Source organism: Branchiostoma belcheri, unplaced genomic scaffold (genome assembly GCF_001625305.1).
Source record: "Branchiostoma belcheri isolate BF01 breed outbred unplaced genomic scaffold, Haploidv18h27 scaffold40, whole genome shotgun sequence".
In the NCBI taxonomy this organism is placed as follows: domain Eukaryota; kingdom Metazoa; phylum Chordata; class Leptocardii; order Amphioxiformes; family Branchiostomatidae; genus Branchiostoma; species Branchiostoma belcheri.
In genome coordinates, this window is record NW_017804021.1 from 2,789,488 (window position 1) to 2,807,663 (window position 18,176).

Below are 18,176 nucleotides of genomic sequence, written 5' to 3' on the forward strand. Positions count from 1 at the left end.
GTTACAGGATATCCAGGTGGGTCCAGACTACCAGGCTAAGGTCCCTGTTGTGTGTACGTGTGTGTGTGTGTGTGTAGGTGTAGGTGGGTTATTGAAGTTGTTGTGTGTTTTGTACAGGATATCCAGGTGGGTCCAGACTACCAGGCTAAGGTCCCGGCCGGGCTGGCTGCTTACGACGAGGGAAAACCGGTTCCTTACGACAGCGAAGACAGGCTTCTCTGGGACCCGACCAGGCTCGACGACAAGCAAGGTGGGTTACTAAACGGTGATACATACATGCTTTGGTCCCAGTGGAAAGTGTGAGTGTGTGTGTGTATGTGTGTGAGTGTGTGTGTGTGTGTGAGTGTGTGCTGATGTGTGTGTGAGTGTGTATGTGTGAGTGAGTTAATTTGATACGTATGCTATGTTCTGCTCCCAGTGGAAGGCTACCTGGAGGAGAATGCCTCTATGTGCGTGTGAGTTTGTATATTGATGTATGATTATGTTCTGGTTCCAGTGGAAGGCTACCTTGAAGAGTACACCTCTATGTGTGTGCTGGTGTGTGTGTGAGTTTGTATATTTATATATATGTTATGTTCTGCTCCCAGTGAAAGGCTACCTGGAGGAGTATGCCTCTGTGTGTGTGAGTGTGTGCTGGTGTGTGTGTGTGTGTGTGAGTATATTGATGTATGTTTATGCTTTGGTTCCAGTGGAAGGCTACCTTGAGGAGTACGCCTCCATCGTACCGGGCTCAGCGGGAATGGGCGCGGTTCCGGCGGGCGGACATGTACGGGACGACGAACAGGTCAGGTCATAGGTCATTCATGTATTTAACAATGAACAGGTCAGGTCATGGGTCATTCATGTATGCGATGACGAACAGGTCAGGTCATGGGTCATTCATGTATGGAACAGGTCAGGTCATAGGTCATCCTGTGCTGATTCCACCCAAATGGATCCTGGTTCTATTTGGAGGAATGACAGAAATTTGTTGGAAACTTTTTGTGAAAATGAGCAGGAACGATTTAGTGCTGCTTGTTTAGATGCCAGGCATGAGTAGTGGTTTGTTAATTTTGTTCCTCCACAGTCATTTCTGTTGTTTATTTTGTTGGCAGGCGTTATTTGTTTATTCCCCCCCAGGCATTGTTCCTGTTGATGCAGTGTTGTTGTTTATTCCCCCCAGGCGTTGTTCCTGTTGATGCAGTGTTGTTGTTTATTCCCCCCCAGGCGTTGTTTGTTTCTTTATGTTATTGTTTATTTCCCCCCCCAGGCGTTGTTCCTGTTGATGCAGTGTGAAGGAGACTTTAAGGAGGCCCTGAGAAGGAAAAGGCTGCAGTCGGTCAGCCCCGCCTGTAGGTGGCGCTTTTGTACTGTGCATGGAAACAGTTAGTGTGAGATGGGTAATGTAGGGTGTAACAGTGAGTAGTGCATGATATAATGTAGTTTGTTAAGTTATTCAGTGGTGTACATGTGACATGGTGATTTGCTTGGCATGGATAACCCCAAGCGAGTGGATTGTAGCTAACCCCAGCCAAACCCAGCCTGCCTGCATAACTGTGGCATGCTAGTAACACATGTATATAACTGTCCCTGTTTCTCCCCACAGCTGAGGAGAGTTTGTGGTCAGAAGAAGACTGTCGGAATTTTGAAAGCGGCCTGAGGATGTACGGAAAGGACTTCCACATGATCCAGAAAACCAGGGTGAGCACCTGTCATTCATCTACTCAATCACTCTCTCTCTCTCTCACTCACTCACTCACTCACTCACTCACTCACTCACTCACTCACTCACTCACTCACTCTCTCTCTCACTCACTCACACTCACCCACTCACTCACTCACACTCACCCACTCACACTCACTCACTCACTCACACATTAATTTAATTCATTTACCCAATTATTAAAACACCAAAAGGGTCCTTACACCCTGCCAAGATTGTTCCTGCGAGTGTCCACAGTTTTGGTATCGGCCTGTGTGTCACAGATTTTGTTTGTTTGTTAGTTGCCGATGAAGTCGGTGGGAGACCTGGTGCATTTCTATTACCTGTGGAAGAAGACAGAAAGGCACGACATGTTTGCGAACCACGCGCGGCTCGGCAAGAAGAAATACAACTTCCATCCCGGTGTCACGTAAGTTTGCAGGAGCAACTCTGTTTTATTGTTCGTTTTGTACTGCATGACCTGTAGATTGTGGTATCGAACGCCCCGGTTGTAGGGGTAGTGGACACAATACCGAAAGGTCGTGGGGTCGATTGCTGGCTTGTTGTTGTGTCCTTGGGAATTTCCTCACTCCACCCAAAATGGGCACCTGACTTCGGATGGTGAAGTTAAAGGCGGTGATAAGACAGGGATGGGCTCTGCCTTCCAATACTGCCATTGACACAGTGGATTAACAACCCACTGCCCCTACAGCCTCAAAAGGCCATGGGATTTGTTTTACCTTTAACCTTTTACCTTTACCCAGGGACTACATGGACAGGCTGCTGGATGAAAGCGAGTCCCAGGCCTCGTCTCGAGCCTCGAGTCCGAACTTTAACCCCAGCCTCAAGCACAAACATCTGCTCAGCAGCATGGCAACCTCCGGATCAAGTTACATCCCCTCGCTGGCCGACTTCAACACAGGTAAGGCTCGGGTTACATCCTCTCATTTTAACACAGGTAAGGCTCGGGTTACATCCCCTCACTTATACACAGGTAAGGCTCGGGTTACATCCCCTCACTTATACACAGGTAAGGCTCGGGTTACATCCCCTCACTTTAGCACAGGTAAGGCTCGAGTTACATCCCCTCACTACTAAACATATTTATTTATTTATTTATCTTCTATTTATTTATTTTCTTTTTATATAACTCTGTAGGTTTCTGTGTTCATTTGCTGCCACTAGAACAGTCTTACAGCAGCCCATTTGTTGTTCGTACCTGCAGGCACTCCCACAATTCCTGTCATCGACCCCAACCTGGCGACCTCCAGCGCAAGTGGATTTGACCTTGATGGGCTGGGAATCCAGGCGCTCAGCTCCCTGCTGAACAATGACCTTGGGGGAAACGACCTTCTGGACGTACAGCCGCTGAAAAAGTTCAAGTCAGACTCTGAGTCAAACGGGGGGTTACACGCCGGCTCTCGCGCTAACCACATATTCCCTGGGGGGGAGGGGGGCAAGCAAGGTCACGAGGTGACCTTCACGGGGGCTGCCATGGCAACCATCTCGTCAGGGCTGCACACAGACAGCCTGCTGATGACCTCTGCCCTGCGACCCAGCACGGCGAAGAGTGTGGAGTCCTGCAGCCAGTAATGTTAGCCGGGGGGGAGGGGGGGCAACACAATACCTCGCAGGGCAGCCCGATGTACATATGTGAATAACTCGGCTTCCCTCTCACAAGTGTTACACCGACAGGACAGGAACAAAAAGTGCTGTGTGCCGCTTCACTGGACCAGTTCAGGACTTGTAAAAATGTTTAGTTTCAAGAAAAAAAACCTTAAAAGTCAAGAACCAATTGCAGAAAAAAAGCATGTTACATACCCCTTTTCTTTCTAAACCACCTAAAACTTCCATAGATTGCAAAATCTGTGCTGCAAAATGAAGAAAACATTGCCTGCGGCCATCGTAAAGTGTCGGCCTCCATGTTGTGTGGCCAAAGTTTTGCTCAAACAACATTGCAAGGTTGCCAACATGCCATGGGCTAAGGTCCGGACTTAAGAGCTCGGAACTGAACCTCTGGACTTGAATCCGGACCTGAACCTGAATGTGGGTTTAGGTACACAGCACTAGGAACAAACGATTGAGCACCCGACTGGAAAATAGGACAGGCTCTTCTCATCTTGGGGTCAGCTAAGGTCGTCTGCTGGTTAATTTGGGCATTCATGAATGTTGCCACAAATTTTGCTACATATTTTACTGCTCCAGCCAAATTAAAACTGGTAACAGAAAAGTTCATCCAAAAACTTTGCAGAAAATGTGCTCTTAGGTCAGATCCAACCGGAATCTTGTACATAAATGCTGGTATACTTGAGTTGATTTGCAGTAACTTGAAGCTGTTCTATAACTAACTTATCAGGCCAGTGACTCGCAGGAATAAACATGTAGGGTTCCGTCTGGAGTCTTGCAGCCGCCAGGCACTGAGGAAAGTACCTGCAGAGGGACTGAAACAGCTCAAGCCAGCCGGGGAATTTTCTTTTGAGTTTTTATATTCCTACTTAAAAAAACAGATGATGGAAATGGGTACACAGATTATGGAAGTACTTCAGAAATTTGGTAATCTTAAAACAAGCACATCTGCACAGGTGTGTGGCATAATTATGTGTTGGCCCGCCGACACTGGCTCCAACCATGGCCCAGTTATATTCTGGCCGAGGCAAATCAAAATTGGCATGAAAAAAAACAAACAAAATATGTGTGAATGGGATAAGATGCATAATTTAGGGGTTTAGATTTCTTCTAGAAAAGTTCATTTCAGCAATTTTTTTGTACTTCATACAGTGTTTTGTACAACATGTGTTAGCATGCCAGCCAGCATAGTGTTGATTGCATATAATACTTTTGTTTCTACCATGGACTGTTTTAGTAAAGGTACATGTATGTAAATTGTAGTGTCACTGTAGGAAGGTAGGCTGTTTTTTCACCTTAAAGTGTTTCTGTGACAGGAATTTGATATTTAAAATGAAGCAGATGAAGATTATGGAAAAATATGCAAAAAGAGGAGACCTTTATTTTAGTAACTGTACATAGCTGAGAATGTGGAAGGTCGGAAGGAAGAAACCAAAAATGCTGTATGTACATTTTACCGTAGGTGAACTTTGCTCCTGTAGAAAAATAGTCGCAGTTTTCCTACTCAAACATCACGAGCTGATGATGGTGCTGAGCCTTATGGCAAGGTAGAACACTTATGTGAGACAATGCAGGTTAAAGGTGACAGGTTAAAGGTGAACTGGGGTGAGAGACACACTATCTGTGGAGAAACCTTGTACTGGTTTTTTATATTCCAAGCAATACGGTAGTTCACACAACTCATTTGGAGGTGCTGTAAGTTTTATTAATCATGAAGTGGTTTGACTGTAGGGGAAGCTGGTGTAAGAAATGCCAGTCTCCATGTGTTGAAGCTGGGAAGAGTTTTACACTCAAACCTGCCCATTCTGTGATTCATTTGCTTTACTCCACTCTGGGGTCTCTCAATTTACTGTCTAAATATTCACTTTTGTGTCGCTGATAGCCATTATAGGTCTGCTTTTTAACATCATAGTTTCCTGTGAAGTGAAGCAAATTTTCCTCATGAAATAGTACCTCATACATCATTAAATAACTAGATTTTACCAGCACAAGTTTGATTCTAGTGACTTAAGGAAAACTAGCCTGACGCCATGTTTTGTACAGCTGCAGTCAACTTTTCTGTTTTAACCGGAAAGAAACTGGGCAGAAAGTGTAGACTACAGGAGCAATGAAAGGGTTCACCTGATGTTAAATAAACCTGCCTTCGTGAGGCGCCGCTGGAAAAATGCGAAGCAGACTCTTACTTACAGGTCGCATAATCTCCAGGCAGATCCTAGGGTGGCAAAACACAGTATCAAATTGGCCCAAGGGTGGCGTATGGACCCTCGCCAATGGATACTGCCTGGTCAATTGGATACAGTATTGTGCCACCCTAGGATCTGCTTGGAGATTGCAGGTTGTATCCAATTGGCCAGGCAGTATCCATTGGCCAGAGTGTCCATACGCCACCCTTGGGCCAATTTGATACTTGGATCTACTTGGAGATTGCAGGTTGCACGTCTAGCAGGGGTGTTGTACGTGACTGGGGGTTGTTGGTATAGCAGCAACTACACAACACAACACACACAGTAAACACACACACACAATAAACACACACACAGTAAACAAGACTACCACCACAGAAACTGTGAACACAACAGAAACTTTAATTTGAATAGGAAACAAACTTAAACAGCAAATCTTTACAGGAAATCTCACACACCGTTTGTACAAACCGACACGCAGATGTTACTTTACAGATTGTAGGAAGCTTGTATAAATATATGCCCTTCTGTGACTAACTATTTGTGGAAAGTTTGGTTACCACTTTGTGTTCATATTTCACAAATGTAGCCTGGAATCCAACACATCTTTACTTGCTCATCTCTGAGGTATGACAAGGTATGACAAGTCCACAAACTCACCACACTCCGGAGTAAAGTTAAACTCAAACTTTAATTGTAGGTACAACACAGCAATTCAAATCACAACGGCACCAGCTGAAACTACAGGATCAGCCTCACGAAAACAATCAGAGGTAGTTTGGTGTGATCCAGTAAGGCGTCTGAACTTCCCCATGTTTGTTTATTTTTTAAGGCTTGTTTGTTTATTTGTTTGTTAGGGAGTCCGTGTCCCCACAGTCCCAGCTACAGACCGTGCAGTCCCCTTTTTGTTTACTGCATGTTGCCATGGTGATGTTTGTTTAAGGCTTGTTTGTTTATTTGTTTGTTTCCGTGTCCCTGCAGTCCCAGCTACACACCGTGCAGTCCCAGGACACGCTGAGCATGCGCGGCACGTAGGGGTGCCAGGACACGTCCCGCACGCATGACCTGTGTCCCTTGAGCCGTTTGGCGACCTGTCCCGTCAGCACGTCGTACACCACGATGTCTCCCGTGGCGCTGCCGGAGTAGATGTACCGCTGGCCCGTGGTGAAGTCCGGGGAGAAGTAGCACCTGATCAGGGTCCGCAGCACCACGTGGCCGGCGTACGTCATCACGGCCGTGTCTCCGGGCAGGCGCGGCGCGGTCAGGCGGTCGGACGGCGCGCGCTGCCAGCGGTAGTCCCATCGCCGCAAACCGCGCAGCCTGCTCAGGGACGGCTTCACACTGGCGGCGGGCGAGAGGCTCCGGATGTCCCACAGCTTGATGGTCTGGTCCTTGGAGTTGGAGATGAGGAAGCGGTTGTCCCCGCGTGAGTGGATGTGCGTGACGCCGTCCAGATGCCCCAGCAGCACGCCGACCTCCCGCGGGCTCTCCTCGCTGAGCGCGCGCCGGTCCCACACCTTCAGCAGCCCGTCGTCCCCGCCAGAGAACAGGATCTGCGACGACGCGTCCGCGAACGTCACAGCGTTGGCGTCGTTACTGTGGGCGTGGATGCAGAGCGTGCGCTCCGCGCGGCACCGGTCAAACACGTACAGGCAGCCGTCGTTCGCCGCGCCCATGATCTCGCTGTCGTCGTGCGAGAAGGTGAGCGAGAAGACGCATGAGGCGAAGCCGTCGTGAGAGAAGGGCAGCTGGGTCACGCCGCCCTCCTGTTTCCCCACCTCGCACACGTAGATGCTGTCCGCCCAGCCCGAGTACACCACGTACCGCCCGTCCGAGCTCAGCGCCGTGTCCAGGATGCTCCACTCGATGTTGGGCGCGCGGATGGTCCTGGTGAGGCGGAATCCGCCGCGGCGCGTGTCGTACACGCGGATGCGCTGGTCCTGGCACGCCGTCAGGTACACCTGGCCGTCCCGGCTGTACTGCCCGCAGAACGCCTTGTACCCGTACCTGGTCTGCACACTGGGCACGCTGGGGATGAACCGGGAGCCGACAGCGGCGCGGTGTCCTGCCGAGAAGCCGCCGCCGTGCGCGCACAGGCCGCGCTCCCGGCGGGACACCAGCCGCGGGACCGTCCCGCCCGCCCCGTACCGGTGCCCGACCCGCCCCAGGCGCCGCAGACACACCTGCCGGAACTCGCTGTCCCGCAGCCGGGACGGGTCCCGCACCTCCGGCCGCAGCGACAGCCCCGTCTCCTCCACGTAATCCGCCCAGCCGTAGTTAGCCGCCTCCTCCAGCTCGTACAGACTCACGTTCGACCCGGAATCCGAGTTCTCGCCGTCCGGGCTCCAGTCTTCAGGGTAAACCCCGTCCAAACGGGCCCACTCGAGATCCTCCCCCTCATCTGAGTCTGACCTGTACAAACCCCAGTCGTTCAGATAATCCTGACCGGACATGGTGGCCTCAGCATCGAACCGAAGTCAATCAGATTGTATCCCCGCCGGGACAGCAGAGATCGGACCTACAGGCAGCAGGGGATCACGCAGTATAAAGTACCGACCATCTGGGCGGTGTTGGAGGCTAGGAGGTCTTGAGAACCGATCTACACGTAAGTAGCGACGTTCTGATGTCGTCTTGGCGATGTCGGAAGCAGTAGAAGCTCTAAGGAACCCCGCAGTATAACGTAGCGGCCAGCTGATGCCGCTTCAGAGATGTTTGAAGCCAGGGAAACTGTGCGGTTCCACCTTCCGGGTGTTCTCCACTCCAAAAATGTACGGTGACCTTTGACCTCAGAATATTACAAAACTATAGCTTAGGGATAACCTATAAGTAGATGCCTGTTAGCTACCAATATTGACTTAAATAGGTATAAAGTAATATTTTACTGTTATTTGCATGCATTTGAATCTGGTATATAAAGCGACAGTTTTGCCATGTGAAGAAGTTGAAAAACCTATGCCCCCCTGCTTGTATTTGGTATATTCCGAGATAAATATTTACAACAAAATGGCGGCCATTGTAAGTTTTGCAGGCAAGTTCGTAGGATTTTCCGGCTAAGTTCGGAGCGGATTGGCGATGGCTGACAGCAACGGAAGGTGCCAACAGACCAGTGAGTATCTGGGACTGACTGGTGATACTTGTAGGTGGGACTGAGGGGCTGGTATGAGTTATATCCGACTGGGCACACTGGTGCTATAGTATAGGTTACCCGACTCTACTCTACTCTACTCTACCGCACAGTGGCCGGGACCAGCGTTTCAAACTTTCAGTAACTTTGATCGGAGTTTCTGTCGTATATTTGATTAGAGTAGAAAAGGAGTAGAGTAGTAGATAGTTTCGCCCAGGTAGGAAGATCGAATATTTGTTATAACTCGTTTTCCTGCATTCCAATAGCCTGGGTGCCAGACCGGTAGCACACTGGGCAAAATATCTCAGTGAGCACCGGTCTGGTAGGATCCCTTGGGAAAGGTTGTCGGGCATAGGGAGGAGAAGCTGTGATTGATGACCCCTCACACCACAGGTAGCCTGTTACATGGTATCACCATTGGTCAGCAGGAGACAATCTTGGGCTCAACAGTTAATCATTAACCAGTCAATTTTCTAAATGTATTTGGAGTTTATTTTTCAAAATAACAGCAGAACTTAGTTTAACAGTAGAAGTAGTGTACACCCAAGACTTTCCTGTTTGTCTATCTGACCCTACCAGACCAAGGCACACTGAGAGTACTGTGCTATGGGTTTGGCACCCAGGCTAGCATTCCACTTCCAGTCTTCTGTTACATAATTTGTGAAGAACGTTCTGGTCGAAAGGTCTTGGTGAGAACACTCTGTTGTGTTGGACGAAAAACGGTGTCTCAAGGCGCAAAAGATTTCACAGGATCAGAAAAGTGAAATGAATAAAATTATTTCACTGTACACTGCCTGTAAAACATTTCTTCATCTTTGCAATTTGACAACAATTTATTAGTAGATAGAAGGAGTTGTGCATGATAGTCGTTGTTACTCCTGTCCTTTTCCTGTTTCAGACAACCCCAGGAAGAGAAAGTGTGATTCTGCGACATCCAACCAAACAGGCACCAAGTGTGCTGTGGAGGACGGCTTCTCGTGGTGGACCTGCCTGATGCTGGGAATGCCGCACGAGAAATCCCAACCTCACACCAGGCCTGTCCAGAACTCTGCTCAAACCGTGCCTGTACAAAACTCTGCTCACATACTGCCGCATGAGAAATCCCTGCCCAGGCCTGTCCAGAACAATTCTCACACCGTGCCCGTCCAAAACTCTCAGGACTGCTGACACAGTGCCGCACGAGAAATCCCAACCGCACACCAGGCCTGTCCAGAACTCTGCTCAAACTGTGCCTGTACAAAACTCTCAGAACTGCTGACTCAACAAGTTTCAAGTTTATTTATTTTAACAGGGCTGTTTGTAGCCTGTTACTAGTGTTACCTTCTTCAGGTTTTTATAGGATGGGGCAATTTTGGAAGATCGCCGATGGGCTTACAATGTCCGACTGTATAGGAAACATTATGGGGACTTGGGGTGTTTGAAGGATTTTGTTTTATATCATACTCAAAGTTTTCAAAAGGTCTTTTATAAAACATTTGAGGCATTCCAGGAGTGAGCAAAATTTTAGAATTTTACAAGAAATTAAATGTTCTTTCAGTTCACTGTTTGTAAAGCCAATGTCCAAAATTGAAAGATGTTTTATATAAAGTACTTTATATGTAAATTTGTACCAGTACAAACATCAAGTCCAGCCTGAGGCTGTGCGAGGATTTCTGTACTGTGGGAATTTGGAGGTGGAGAACATTTGGGAGGACGGCTGTCGTTAGATGGAGAACTCAGACCCGCCTCCAACTGCCACTCAAACTGCTTCTCCTAGCAACTGTCATGTGACTGCAGAAGCCGGCTGTGATTGGCTGGCAGCCCTAGAGCGGAGTCATGTGACTGCAGAAGCCGGCTGTGATTGGCCGGCAGCCACAGAGCGGAGTCATGTGACTGCAGAAGCTGGCTGTGATTGGCCGGCAGCCCTGGAGCGGAGTCATGTGACTGCAGAAGCTGGCTGTGATTGGCAGGCAGCCCCGGAGCGGAGTCATGTGACTGCAGAAGCTGGCTGTGATTGGCCGGCAGCCCTGGAGCGGAGTCATGTGACTGCAGAAGCTGGCTGTGATTGGCCGGCAGCCACAGAGCGGAGTCATGTGACTGCAGAAGCCGGCTGTGATTGGCCGGCAGCCCCGGACCCCCCCTGCCCAGTGACTGCTGCGGAGGGGGGTGTGACCCCCGGACCCCCCCCTGCCCAGTGACTGCTGCGGAGGGGGGTGTGACCCCCCGGACCCCCCCCTGCCCAGTGACTGCTGCGGAGGGGGGTGTGACCCGTGTGTTTATGACATCTATGACCAGGAGCTGAGGCTGTGGCAGGAGGAGTGCAGAACTCGCCGGGAAGGGAAATCAGCTTCACAGGAAAGCAACGATCGTCGGACGGTGGGTCACAAGCTCCAAAATCTGTTTTCTGGCTACCCTGACACTAAAGGGTACTTATTCTGTAAAACTTAACTTTTAGATATTAGTATTTGGACATAGATTCAGCTGAAATGACAGTTTGGAAGGTCTCTTTCTCCTAATTCCTCTGACACATGAGAAGCCTGAACATATGTCTTACTCTGCTATTGTGGCCCTTTGGACACTCCTGTTTCATGACATTGATTATCATTGATTTTTAATTGAATGTTTATTAATTATTGATTGATTGTTTATAGGACGGGCCGGCGCTGAGTCCAGACAACTACACGACCTTCAAGTTGGAGAACATCCAGCAGCTGACCTTTGACATGACCTCTGAGACAAATGTGTACAGGTTCCAAATCCCTGGGAACGGCCATCTTGGATTAACCACAGGACAGCACCTCATCGTAAGGTACAGCATCTCATCTTAAGGTACAGCACCTCATCTTAAGGTACAGCACGTAATCTTAAGGTATAGCACCTCATCTTAAGGTATAGCACATCATCTTAAGGTACAGCACCTCACCTTAAGGTACAGCACCTCACCTTAAGGTACAGCACATCACCTTAAGGTACAGCACATCACCTTAAGGTATAGCACATCATCTTAAGGTACAGCATATCACCTTAAGGTACAGCACCTCACCTTAAGATACAGCACATCATCTTAAGGTACAGCACATCATCATCATAACCAACAGGTTCTAACCTGACTTTCTGTTGATTCCTCAGGGGGTCGAGTGTCCGGCAGGTCGGTGACCCGACAGTACACTCCCATCAGCCCCCTGGAGGCCAAAGGTTACTTCGAGGTTCTGATCAAGGTGAGCAGGTCATGTGATCAAGCCTGAGCTGGTCATGTGATCAAGCTGAGCTGGTCATGTGATCAATGGTCATGTGATCAATGGTCATGTGATCAATGGTCATGTGATCAATGTGAGCTGGTCATGTGATCAATGTGAGCAGGTCATGTGATCAATGTGACGTCATGTGATCAATGTGACTGCCTGTATGATGAGTAAGCTGATTACGTCTGATGTTTGGTAATGCACTTAGATGACTGTTGTACTTTCAGTTCTATTCTGATGTTCTGTTATCTCCTGTCTCTCAGGTGTATGCGGCAGGTGAGATGTCCAGGTACGTGCGCACCTGGCAGGTGGGAGACCTGGTGGAGTGGAGAGGGCCCTTCGGAACCTTCACCTACCGACCAAACCAGGTGAGAAAAACTCTGCACCTACCGACCAAACCAGGTGAGAAAACCTCAGTTCTACCTGCACCTACCGACCAAACCAGGTGAGAAAACCCCAGTTATAACTGCACCTACCGACCAAACCAGGTGAGAAAACCTCAGTTCTAACTGCACCTACCGACCAAACCAGGTGAGAAAACCTCAGTTCTAACTGCACCTGCCGACCAAACCAGGTGAGAAAACCTCAGTTCTAACTGCACCTGCCGACCAAACCAGGTGAGAAAACCTCAGTTCTAACTGCACCTGCCGACCAAACCAGGTGAGAAAACCTCAGTTCTAACTGCACCTGCCGACCAAACCAGGTGAGAAAACCTCGGTTCTTCTTGCACCTACTGACCAAACCAGGTGAGAAAACCTCAGGTCCAACCTGGTACTAAGAACAGGGCTGCAGCTTGTAGTTTTTTTATTTGACCTTTGTCAGGTTGGCATGAGAAACGTTCACTTCCATGTAAGCTGTGACTGCTGACCTTTCACCTCCCCACAGTACCGGCAGGTGGTGATGGTTGCCGCGGGAACGGGGGTCACGCCGATGCTGCAGGTCGCAGGTCGTATCCTTGGTAACGAGTTGGATGAGACGCGGGTGAGGCTACTGTACGCCTGCAGACGCTACCGAGACATTCTGCTGAAAAACTCTCTGGACGAGATGGCGGCTTTCTGGAACTTCTCTGCCTCCTATTGGCTCAGTCAGGTGAGGGTGCATTTGTACAGTCACGAATATGCAAATGAGTTCATCAGTGGAAATGAGCAGTATTCCGGTCAAAATGAATACCTTTCAGATTCCACTAGATAGGTTTGAAGTGGGGAGAAACCACACTAAGATCTCAAAAGTAAGAAACATTATGGCTGTGATTTTATTGCTGTGACTGTCTCTTTAGTTTTCCATAAGCTTATTAAATTATTGCTCTAATTTTGTGCAGGAGAATCCAAAAAACTTCCAGCCCAAATATGGAGATGAGATCCACCACGGCCGGCTGGACCGGGCCGTTCTGTCTGCCGAGCTGCCTCCCCCTGGAAGTTCTGTGCTGGTGCTGATCTGCGGAACCCGATCCTTTAACTCTGACATGGAGGCAAACTTACAGGCCCTGGGCTTCTCGCAAACAGACTTCTTCAGGTTCTAAAGGCCCTGGGCTTCTCGCAAACAGACTTCTTCAGGTTCTAAAGGCCCTGGGCTTCTCTCAAACAGACTTCTTCAGGTTCTAAAGGCCCTGGGCTTCTCGCAAACAGACTTCTTCAGGTTCTAAAGGCTCTGGGCTTCTCGCAAACAGACTTCTTCAGGTTCTAAAGGCCCTGGGCTTCTCGCAAACAGACTTCTTCAGGTTTTAAAGGCTCCGGTTTTAATGATTCCAACTTGATATGACTGAAGCAGCAGGTGTTTTTGCATGTTTTCTAACGTTTAGACTGGTTGTGTTTGTTGTGAGTTCTACTGGAAGGCACAGAGGCCTTGCTGCAGTACATTCTAAGGTGCTGGTCGTATGAAAGACTGTATCAGTATCACGGCTTGGGTTCATGCAGACAACATGAAAGCAGTTTTCTAACAAACTCAAGTTACATTTTAGTTGGAAGCTGATGCTTTCTTTATAGAAAATTGTTCTGACAACAATGTCGGGCACTTTACTGCAAACTGGCTGGGAGTTCAGCCATTTTATCCCACCACAAGCTGGCTGGGGCGTGTGTAAAATTGTTTTATTTTAAGTCTGAACACCACTTTTTACACCTTGCATAATAAAAATGGCCGCTTTAGGATGGGTAACCCCTTCCAAGGCAGGTCATGTGACCGTAACTTTGTTTCTAACTTTTCAGATAAAATCGCGTGAGAATCTAATAACTAGCCTCCTCCTAAATGTCACCTGACCTTCACCTGACCTTCAGAATTCAAAGGTTCACAAAAAAAGCCATGCCCAGTGTCAAAGGTCAAGGCCTTTGCTCTGCCGATATCCAAAATAACATCAGAGATGCAGCTACATGTATTTCACACTAGGAGTACTAGTGTATGGGCATCTCCTCTCCCACAGTCACAGGGAGAAAACTCCTCTTTCTGGTTCATACCTGCCAAACCCCAAACATTCATACTGAAATATAATACGGAACAAAGAGACAAGAAATTGGATGTCAGAGTTTCAGTTCCAGTTTTATTAGATTGCCTGCCATGTAACAATGCTACAGTACTACAACATGACATGGCATGTCAATGTTCACAAGTGATGTTACACTCAATTACACAGGAATGTGCTAAGATGGACATGTATAATCATATTTCAATTGATAAAAATCCTTCAGAATATAATAAACAGTGATCACGGCTTATTGGATAAGATCAATGTATCAGAGATGTATAAAATCACAGAAGCTGCGAAGATCAGCTCGTGCATAGTAACTTCATCGCGCGCCGTAAAAACGCTGAGTCAGCTGTTTCAGCTGAGCTCAACTACAGTAGCATTGAGCTGGGAACTACAGTAGCATTGAGCTGGGAACTACAGTAGCATTGAGCTGGGAACTACAGTAGCACTGAGCTGGGAACTACAGTAGCATTGAGCTGGGAACTACAGTAGCATTGAGCTGGGAACTACAGTAGCATGGAGCTGGTAACTACAGTAGCACTGAGCTGGGAACTTAAGGAGGGCCTGCAAGGGGGGGCAGTGATTACGAATTATGCAAAATTTTTGCCGCCTATTACGAATTACATGAAAGTCAGAGAGCTGATTACGACTTTACGATTTGCGGCTAATGCCCAATTATGAATTACGTTGATTTTTGCGGAGGCTGCCTACGAATTATGAAGTCTAAAACGGCCTAGTGACTTTGACTAGTGACTTCATTTATTTTGTATGGTCAATGCTATAACAAAAACATTCACTACATATAACTTATTAAAATATAGTTACCAAAACTTAGCAGAAAAGTTTGCAAAATATTCATCATCCAATATTTACAGCACACAATTACATCAGGGACCGCTGACGTCATTGGAATTATAATAAAAACTAGAGTTCCCCGATCTCATACCTTCGCCAAATGATGTTAATCTTTATGACAAAGTTTAGAATAGATTATTCCCCCCTGATTTAAGAAATAGGAACCTAATTTTCATGAATTATATCATTTTATCATAATCTCAACCAGAAGACAGTCTTATATTAACAAAGAATGCATTCTAGCGTTTCCTAATAAACAATTATGCAAATGAGGTCCTGATTTGAATAAATTATGTTTAATGATGTTCACCTCAATTTAACTTTCAAATACCACAAGTATGAAATTCCAGGCAGTTATCATTACATAATTATAAAATTTTCTCATTAATTATGCAAATTAAGTCATTATTAACATAATCAACATCTTCCTGTGTTTCTCTCGTTGTCAATTACCAATGTCACAAGCTTCAATCGTCCTATAATGTAATACAGCTGATTTGTAGAATTTCCCCATAAATTATGCAAATTACATCCATATTTGCATAATTGTCACATTATTATATTAAGCATCATGTAAGCTACCTACATACCAAAAATCACGACGATCCGTCAATCGGTTCTTGAATTATCCCCTGTTGAATATTTTCAAGAATTTATCCCTGCAGTTCCAGAGCAAGCCGCTAGGGGGCCTAAACTCACGTCACTTCTTTCCCAGCACAAGAGCTACCTACCATCTAAATTTTATCACCATAGCATGTCTACATCATGAGATATCAAAACCGGAAGTTCAGCTGCAGAACTATAACAAGCCGCTAGGGGGTCCAAAATCTAATCATTTTGAGGTCTCATCAAGACCTACCCACATACCAAGTATGAAGACAATCCATCAAGGCCTTCTCAAGTTATCGTGTTTACAGACAGACAGACAGACACACACACACACACACACACGAACGCCCCTGAAAACATAACCTTCTTGGCGAAGGTAATTATTACTGATTACTTGTGACCATACAAGTAGAGGGCGGCAATTTGCAGAACCGGGCTTTAAAAGATCCCCCAGATAGTTACTGAACCGTCCCCGACAGTGGGTTTGCGCCCCTGTTGCCTCGAAATGGAGCGTCCCCCTTTCTTAGAGTGGCGGGAGACCGACCATTCTTAACTGGGGGTGGACAGGGTGGATGGATGGATGGATTCACTCTACCGACACGAAATGAACTGTAACGTGGTCATCAGAGGTCCGGGAACAAATGGGCCGGAACAGACGACGATTGTTTTTAAAGTGTCCATAAAATGCTCTGTTCTAAATAGTTTTAAAACATCTTCTCACCCCACACCAACGAAAAATAGAACAGGCCATAATGCTAAAACATTAACAGACTGCCGGGTGGGGGTGTACTGTTTCTCCTTTCCTTTTTCTATTCTTGACCGACAAAGATATGAAAAGAATATCTCCGAAGTATGTAATAATATATACGTTTTGTATGTATTTGAAGTCAAATATTCTGAAAATACCGCCAAATGATAAGAACGTAAAAATATTGCCTATTTGATTTCACCTCAATAGCAAAATGTAATAGTCCAAATTCCGACGCACCAATCCCAGAAAAGTTCCCGCCAGAAAAACTTCACATTCCGGAGGTGACAGCCGCCGCTAGCCGTGCCGCAGAATTGAGGTAAGAATCTATAATTTTCTGCCGTAGAATTTCATGGTTTACCCATGTATTACCTGGTATAGAGTACATACAGCAATCTGTTGTGTGTCCTGGCATATTTTGGCTTATTTTTAAGACATTTCTGACAGGAAATTTGGCGTCAACTTCAGGTTTAGAATTGCTTACTCAGTGACAGGAATGTCTAAATTTTTCTGTCAGAAATTTGATTTTCATGAAATGGTACTTATTTTACAAAGACGTTGTTTATTGCGGTCAAAGCATCGTGAAGGTGGAACTTTTCTCTGTATTTCTTCACATTTCCTGTCAGAAATCTTTGAAACGAAAGCCCGGGTTCCTAGTATATAGTTGCATACCGCTAAAATGAGTTAGATATTGTCTGTCAAAATTCGAAGAAGAATTAATTTTCCACCGAATGTTTACCTCAGAATCTTCAGATAAAATGTTGTGACATCTAGTAGTATCACTTTCAGCTTAGTTTTAGCAGATTTTATCGGGAAAATGTTGAGAAATGTTGAGTAGTGGTCTCACGTAGGAGGTGTCCCGGCGAAACGGGCGCGTTGCCCCGTGTGTTGGCAAAGCATTGTGCGGCGCACTTGCGTCCGTCAAAATTTCGAGACAATTTGATTTTCCACCCGATATTTACCTCAGAATCATTAGATAACATGTTGTGACATCTAGTAGCATCACGTCGGTTTTAGCAGGTTTTATCGACGATATGTCTTAAAATGTTGAGTAGCGGTCTTCCGTACGTAATGGAGCCCCGGAAAAATGGGCGGGGGTCCCGTGTGTTGGCACTACCTTGCACGGCGCTCGCAGCTGGCAATATCGTCCGTCATGATTTCGAGACAATTTGATTTTCTACCCGATATTTATCTCAGAATCATTAGATAAGATGTTGTGACATCTAGTAGCATCACTTTTAGGTCGGTTTTAGCAGGTTTTATAGAGGAAATATTGAGAAAAAAGGCGGGAAAACAGGCGCGTGTCCCGTGTACCTGCTAGAAGTAGCCACATGTATATCGTTGGTCAAAATTTCAAGGTAAATTAATTTCTCCCCTCATGTTTACCTCAGAATCACCAGACAAAATGTTGTGACATCTAATAGTGGTGATTTTAGATATTTTTCCTCAGAATTTATCGAGAAAATGTTGAAAAATGACGGCGGCTGACCGTCTGACTGAGCTGTCAATCATCGCTCGTGTCAGCACGTGGCAAGTGTACATGTTGTGTCAGAAGTTGCATTTACTAGTAATTGTTATGTTCTCAGCAATTTTACCCCACAATTAGGAGATAAAATGTTGTTATATCTACGCCAAAAAACAGTTGCTCAAGCAACTGGATATGATTTTGAA

General features: G+C 46.7%; 2 protein-coding genes and 1 pseudogene across 3 annotated transcripts in view; 2 read left to right on the forward strand and 1 right to left on the reverse strand.

Annotated features, from left to right (window-relative positions):
- The window catches only part of LOC109477525 (mesoderm induction early response protein 1-like), a 12,824-nt gene extending 7,352 nt beyond the window's left edge, over positions 1-5,472 (forward strand). Inside the window, exons 9-12 of one of the 2 annotated variants that reach the window (XM_019778813.1) lie at positions 1,586-1,680; positions 1,984-2,111; positions 2,446-2,603; positions 2,907-5,472. In XM_019778813.1, coding sequence (XP_019634372.1) covers positions 1,586-1,680; positions 1,984-2,111; positions 2,446-2,603; positions 2,907-3,274 — 749 coding nt within the window. In that variant the 3' untranslated portion in view covers positions 3,275-5,472. The remainder of the gene's footprint in view (positions 1-1,585; positions 1,681-1,983; positions 2,112-2,445; positions 2,604-2,906) is intronic. The other variant, XM_019778814.1, reaches the window with a different exon arrangement.
- A 202-nt stretch (positions 5,473-5,674) lies between these two features.
- On the reverse strand, positions 5,675-8,095 carry LOC109477526 (annotated as a pseudogene).
- Positions 8,096-8,302: 207 nt separating this feature from the next.
- LOC109477522 (NADH-cytochrome b5 reductase-like) lies at positions 8,303-14,852 on the forward strand. The gene is made up of 8 exons (XM_019778809.1): positions 8,303-8,596; positions 9,513-10,728; positions 10,823-10,969; positions 11,245-11,407; positions 11,723-11,811; positions 12,099-12,203; positions 12,721-12,924; positions 13,154-14,852. Exons 2-8 carry the CDS (start codon positions 10,321-10,323, stop codon positions 13,352-13,354), a joined length of 1,317 nt encoding a protein of 438 aa, XP_019634368.1. The 5' UTR covers positions 8,303-8,596; positions 9,513-10,320; the 3' UTR covers positions 13,355-14,852.
- The last annotated feature ends 3,324 nt before the right edge of the window (positions 14,853-18,176 follow it).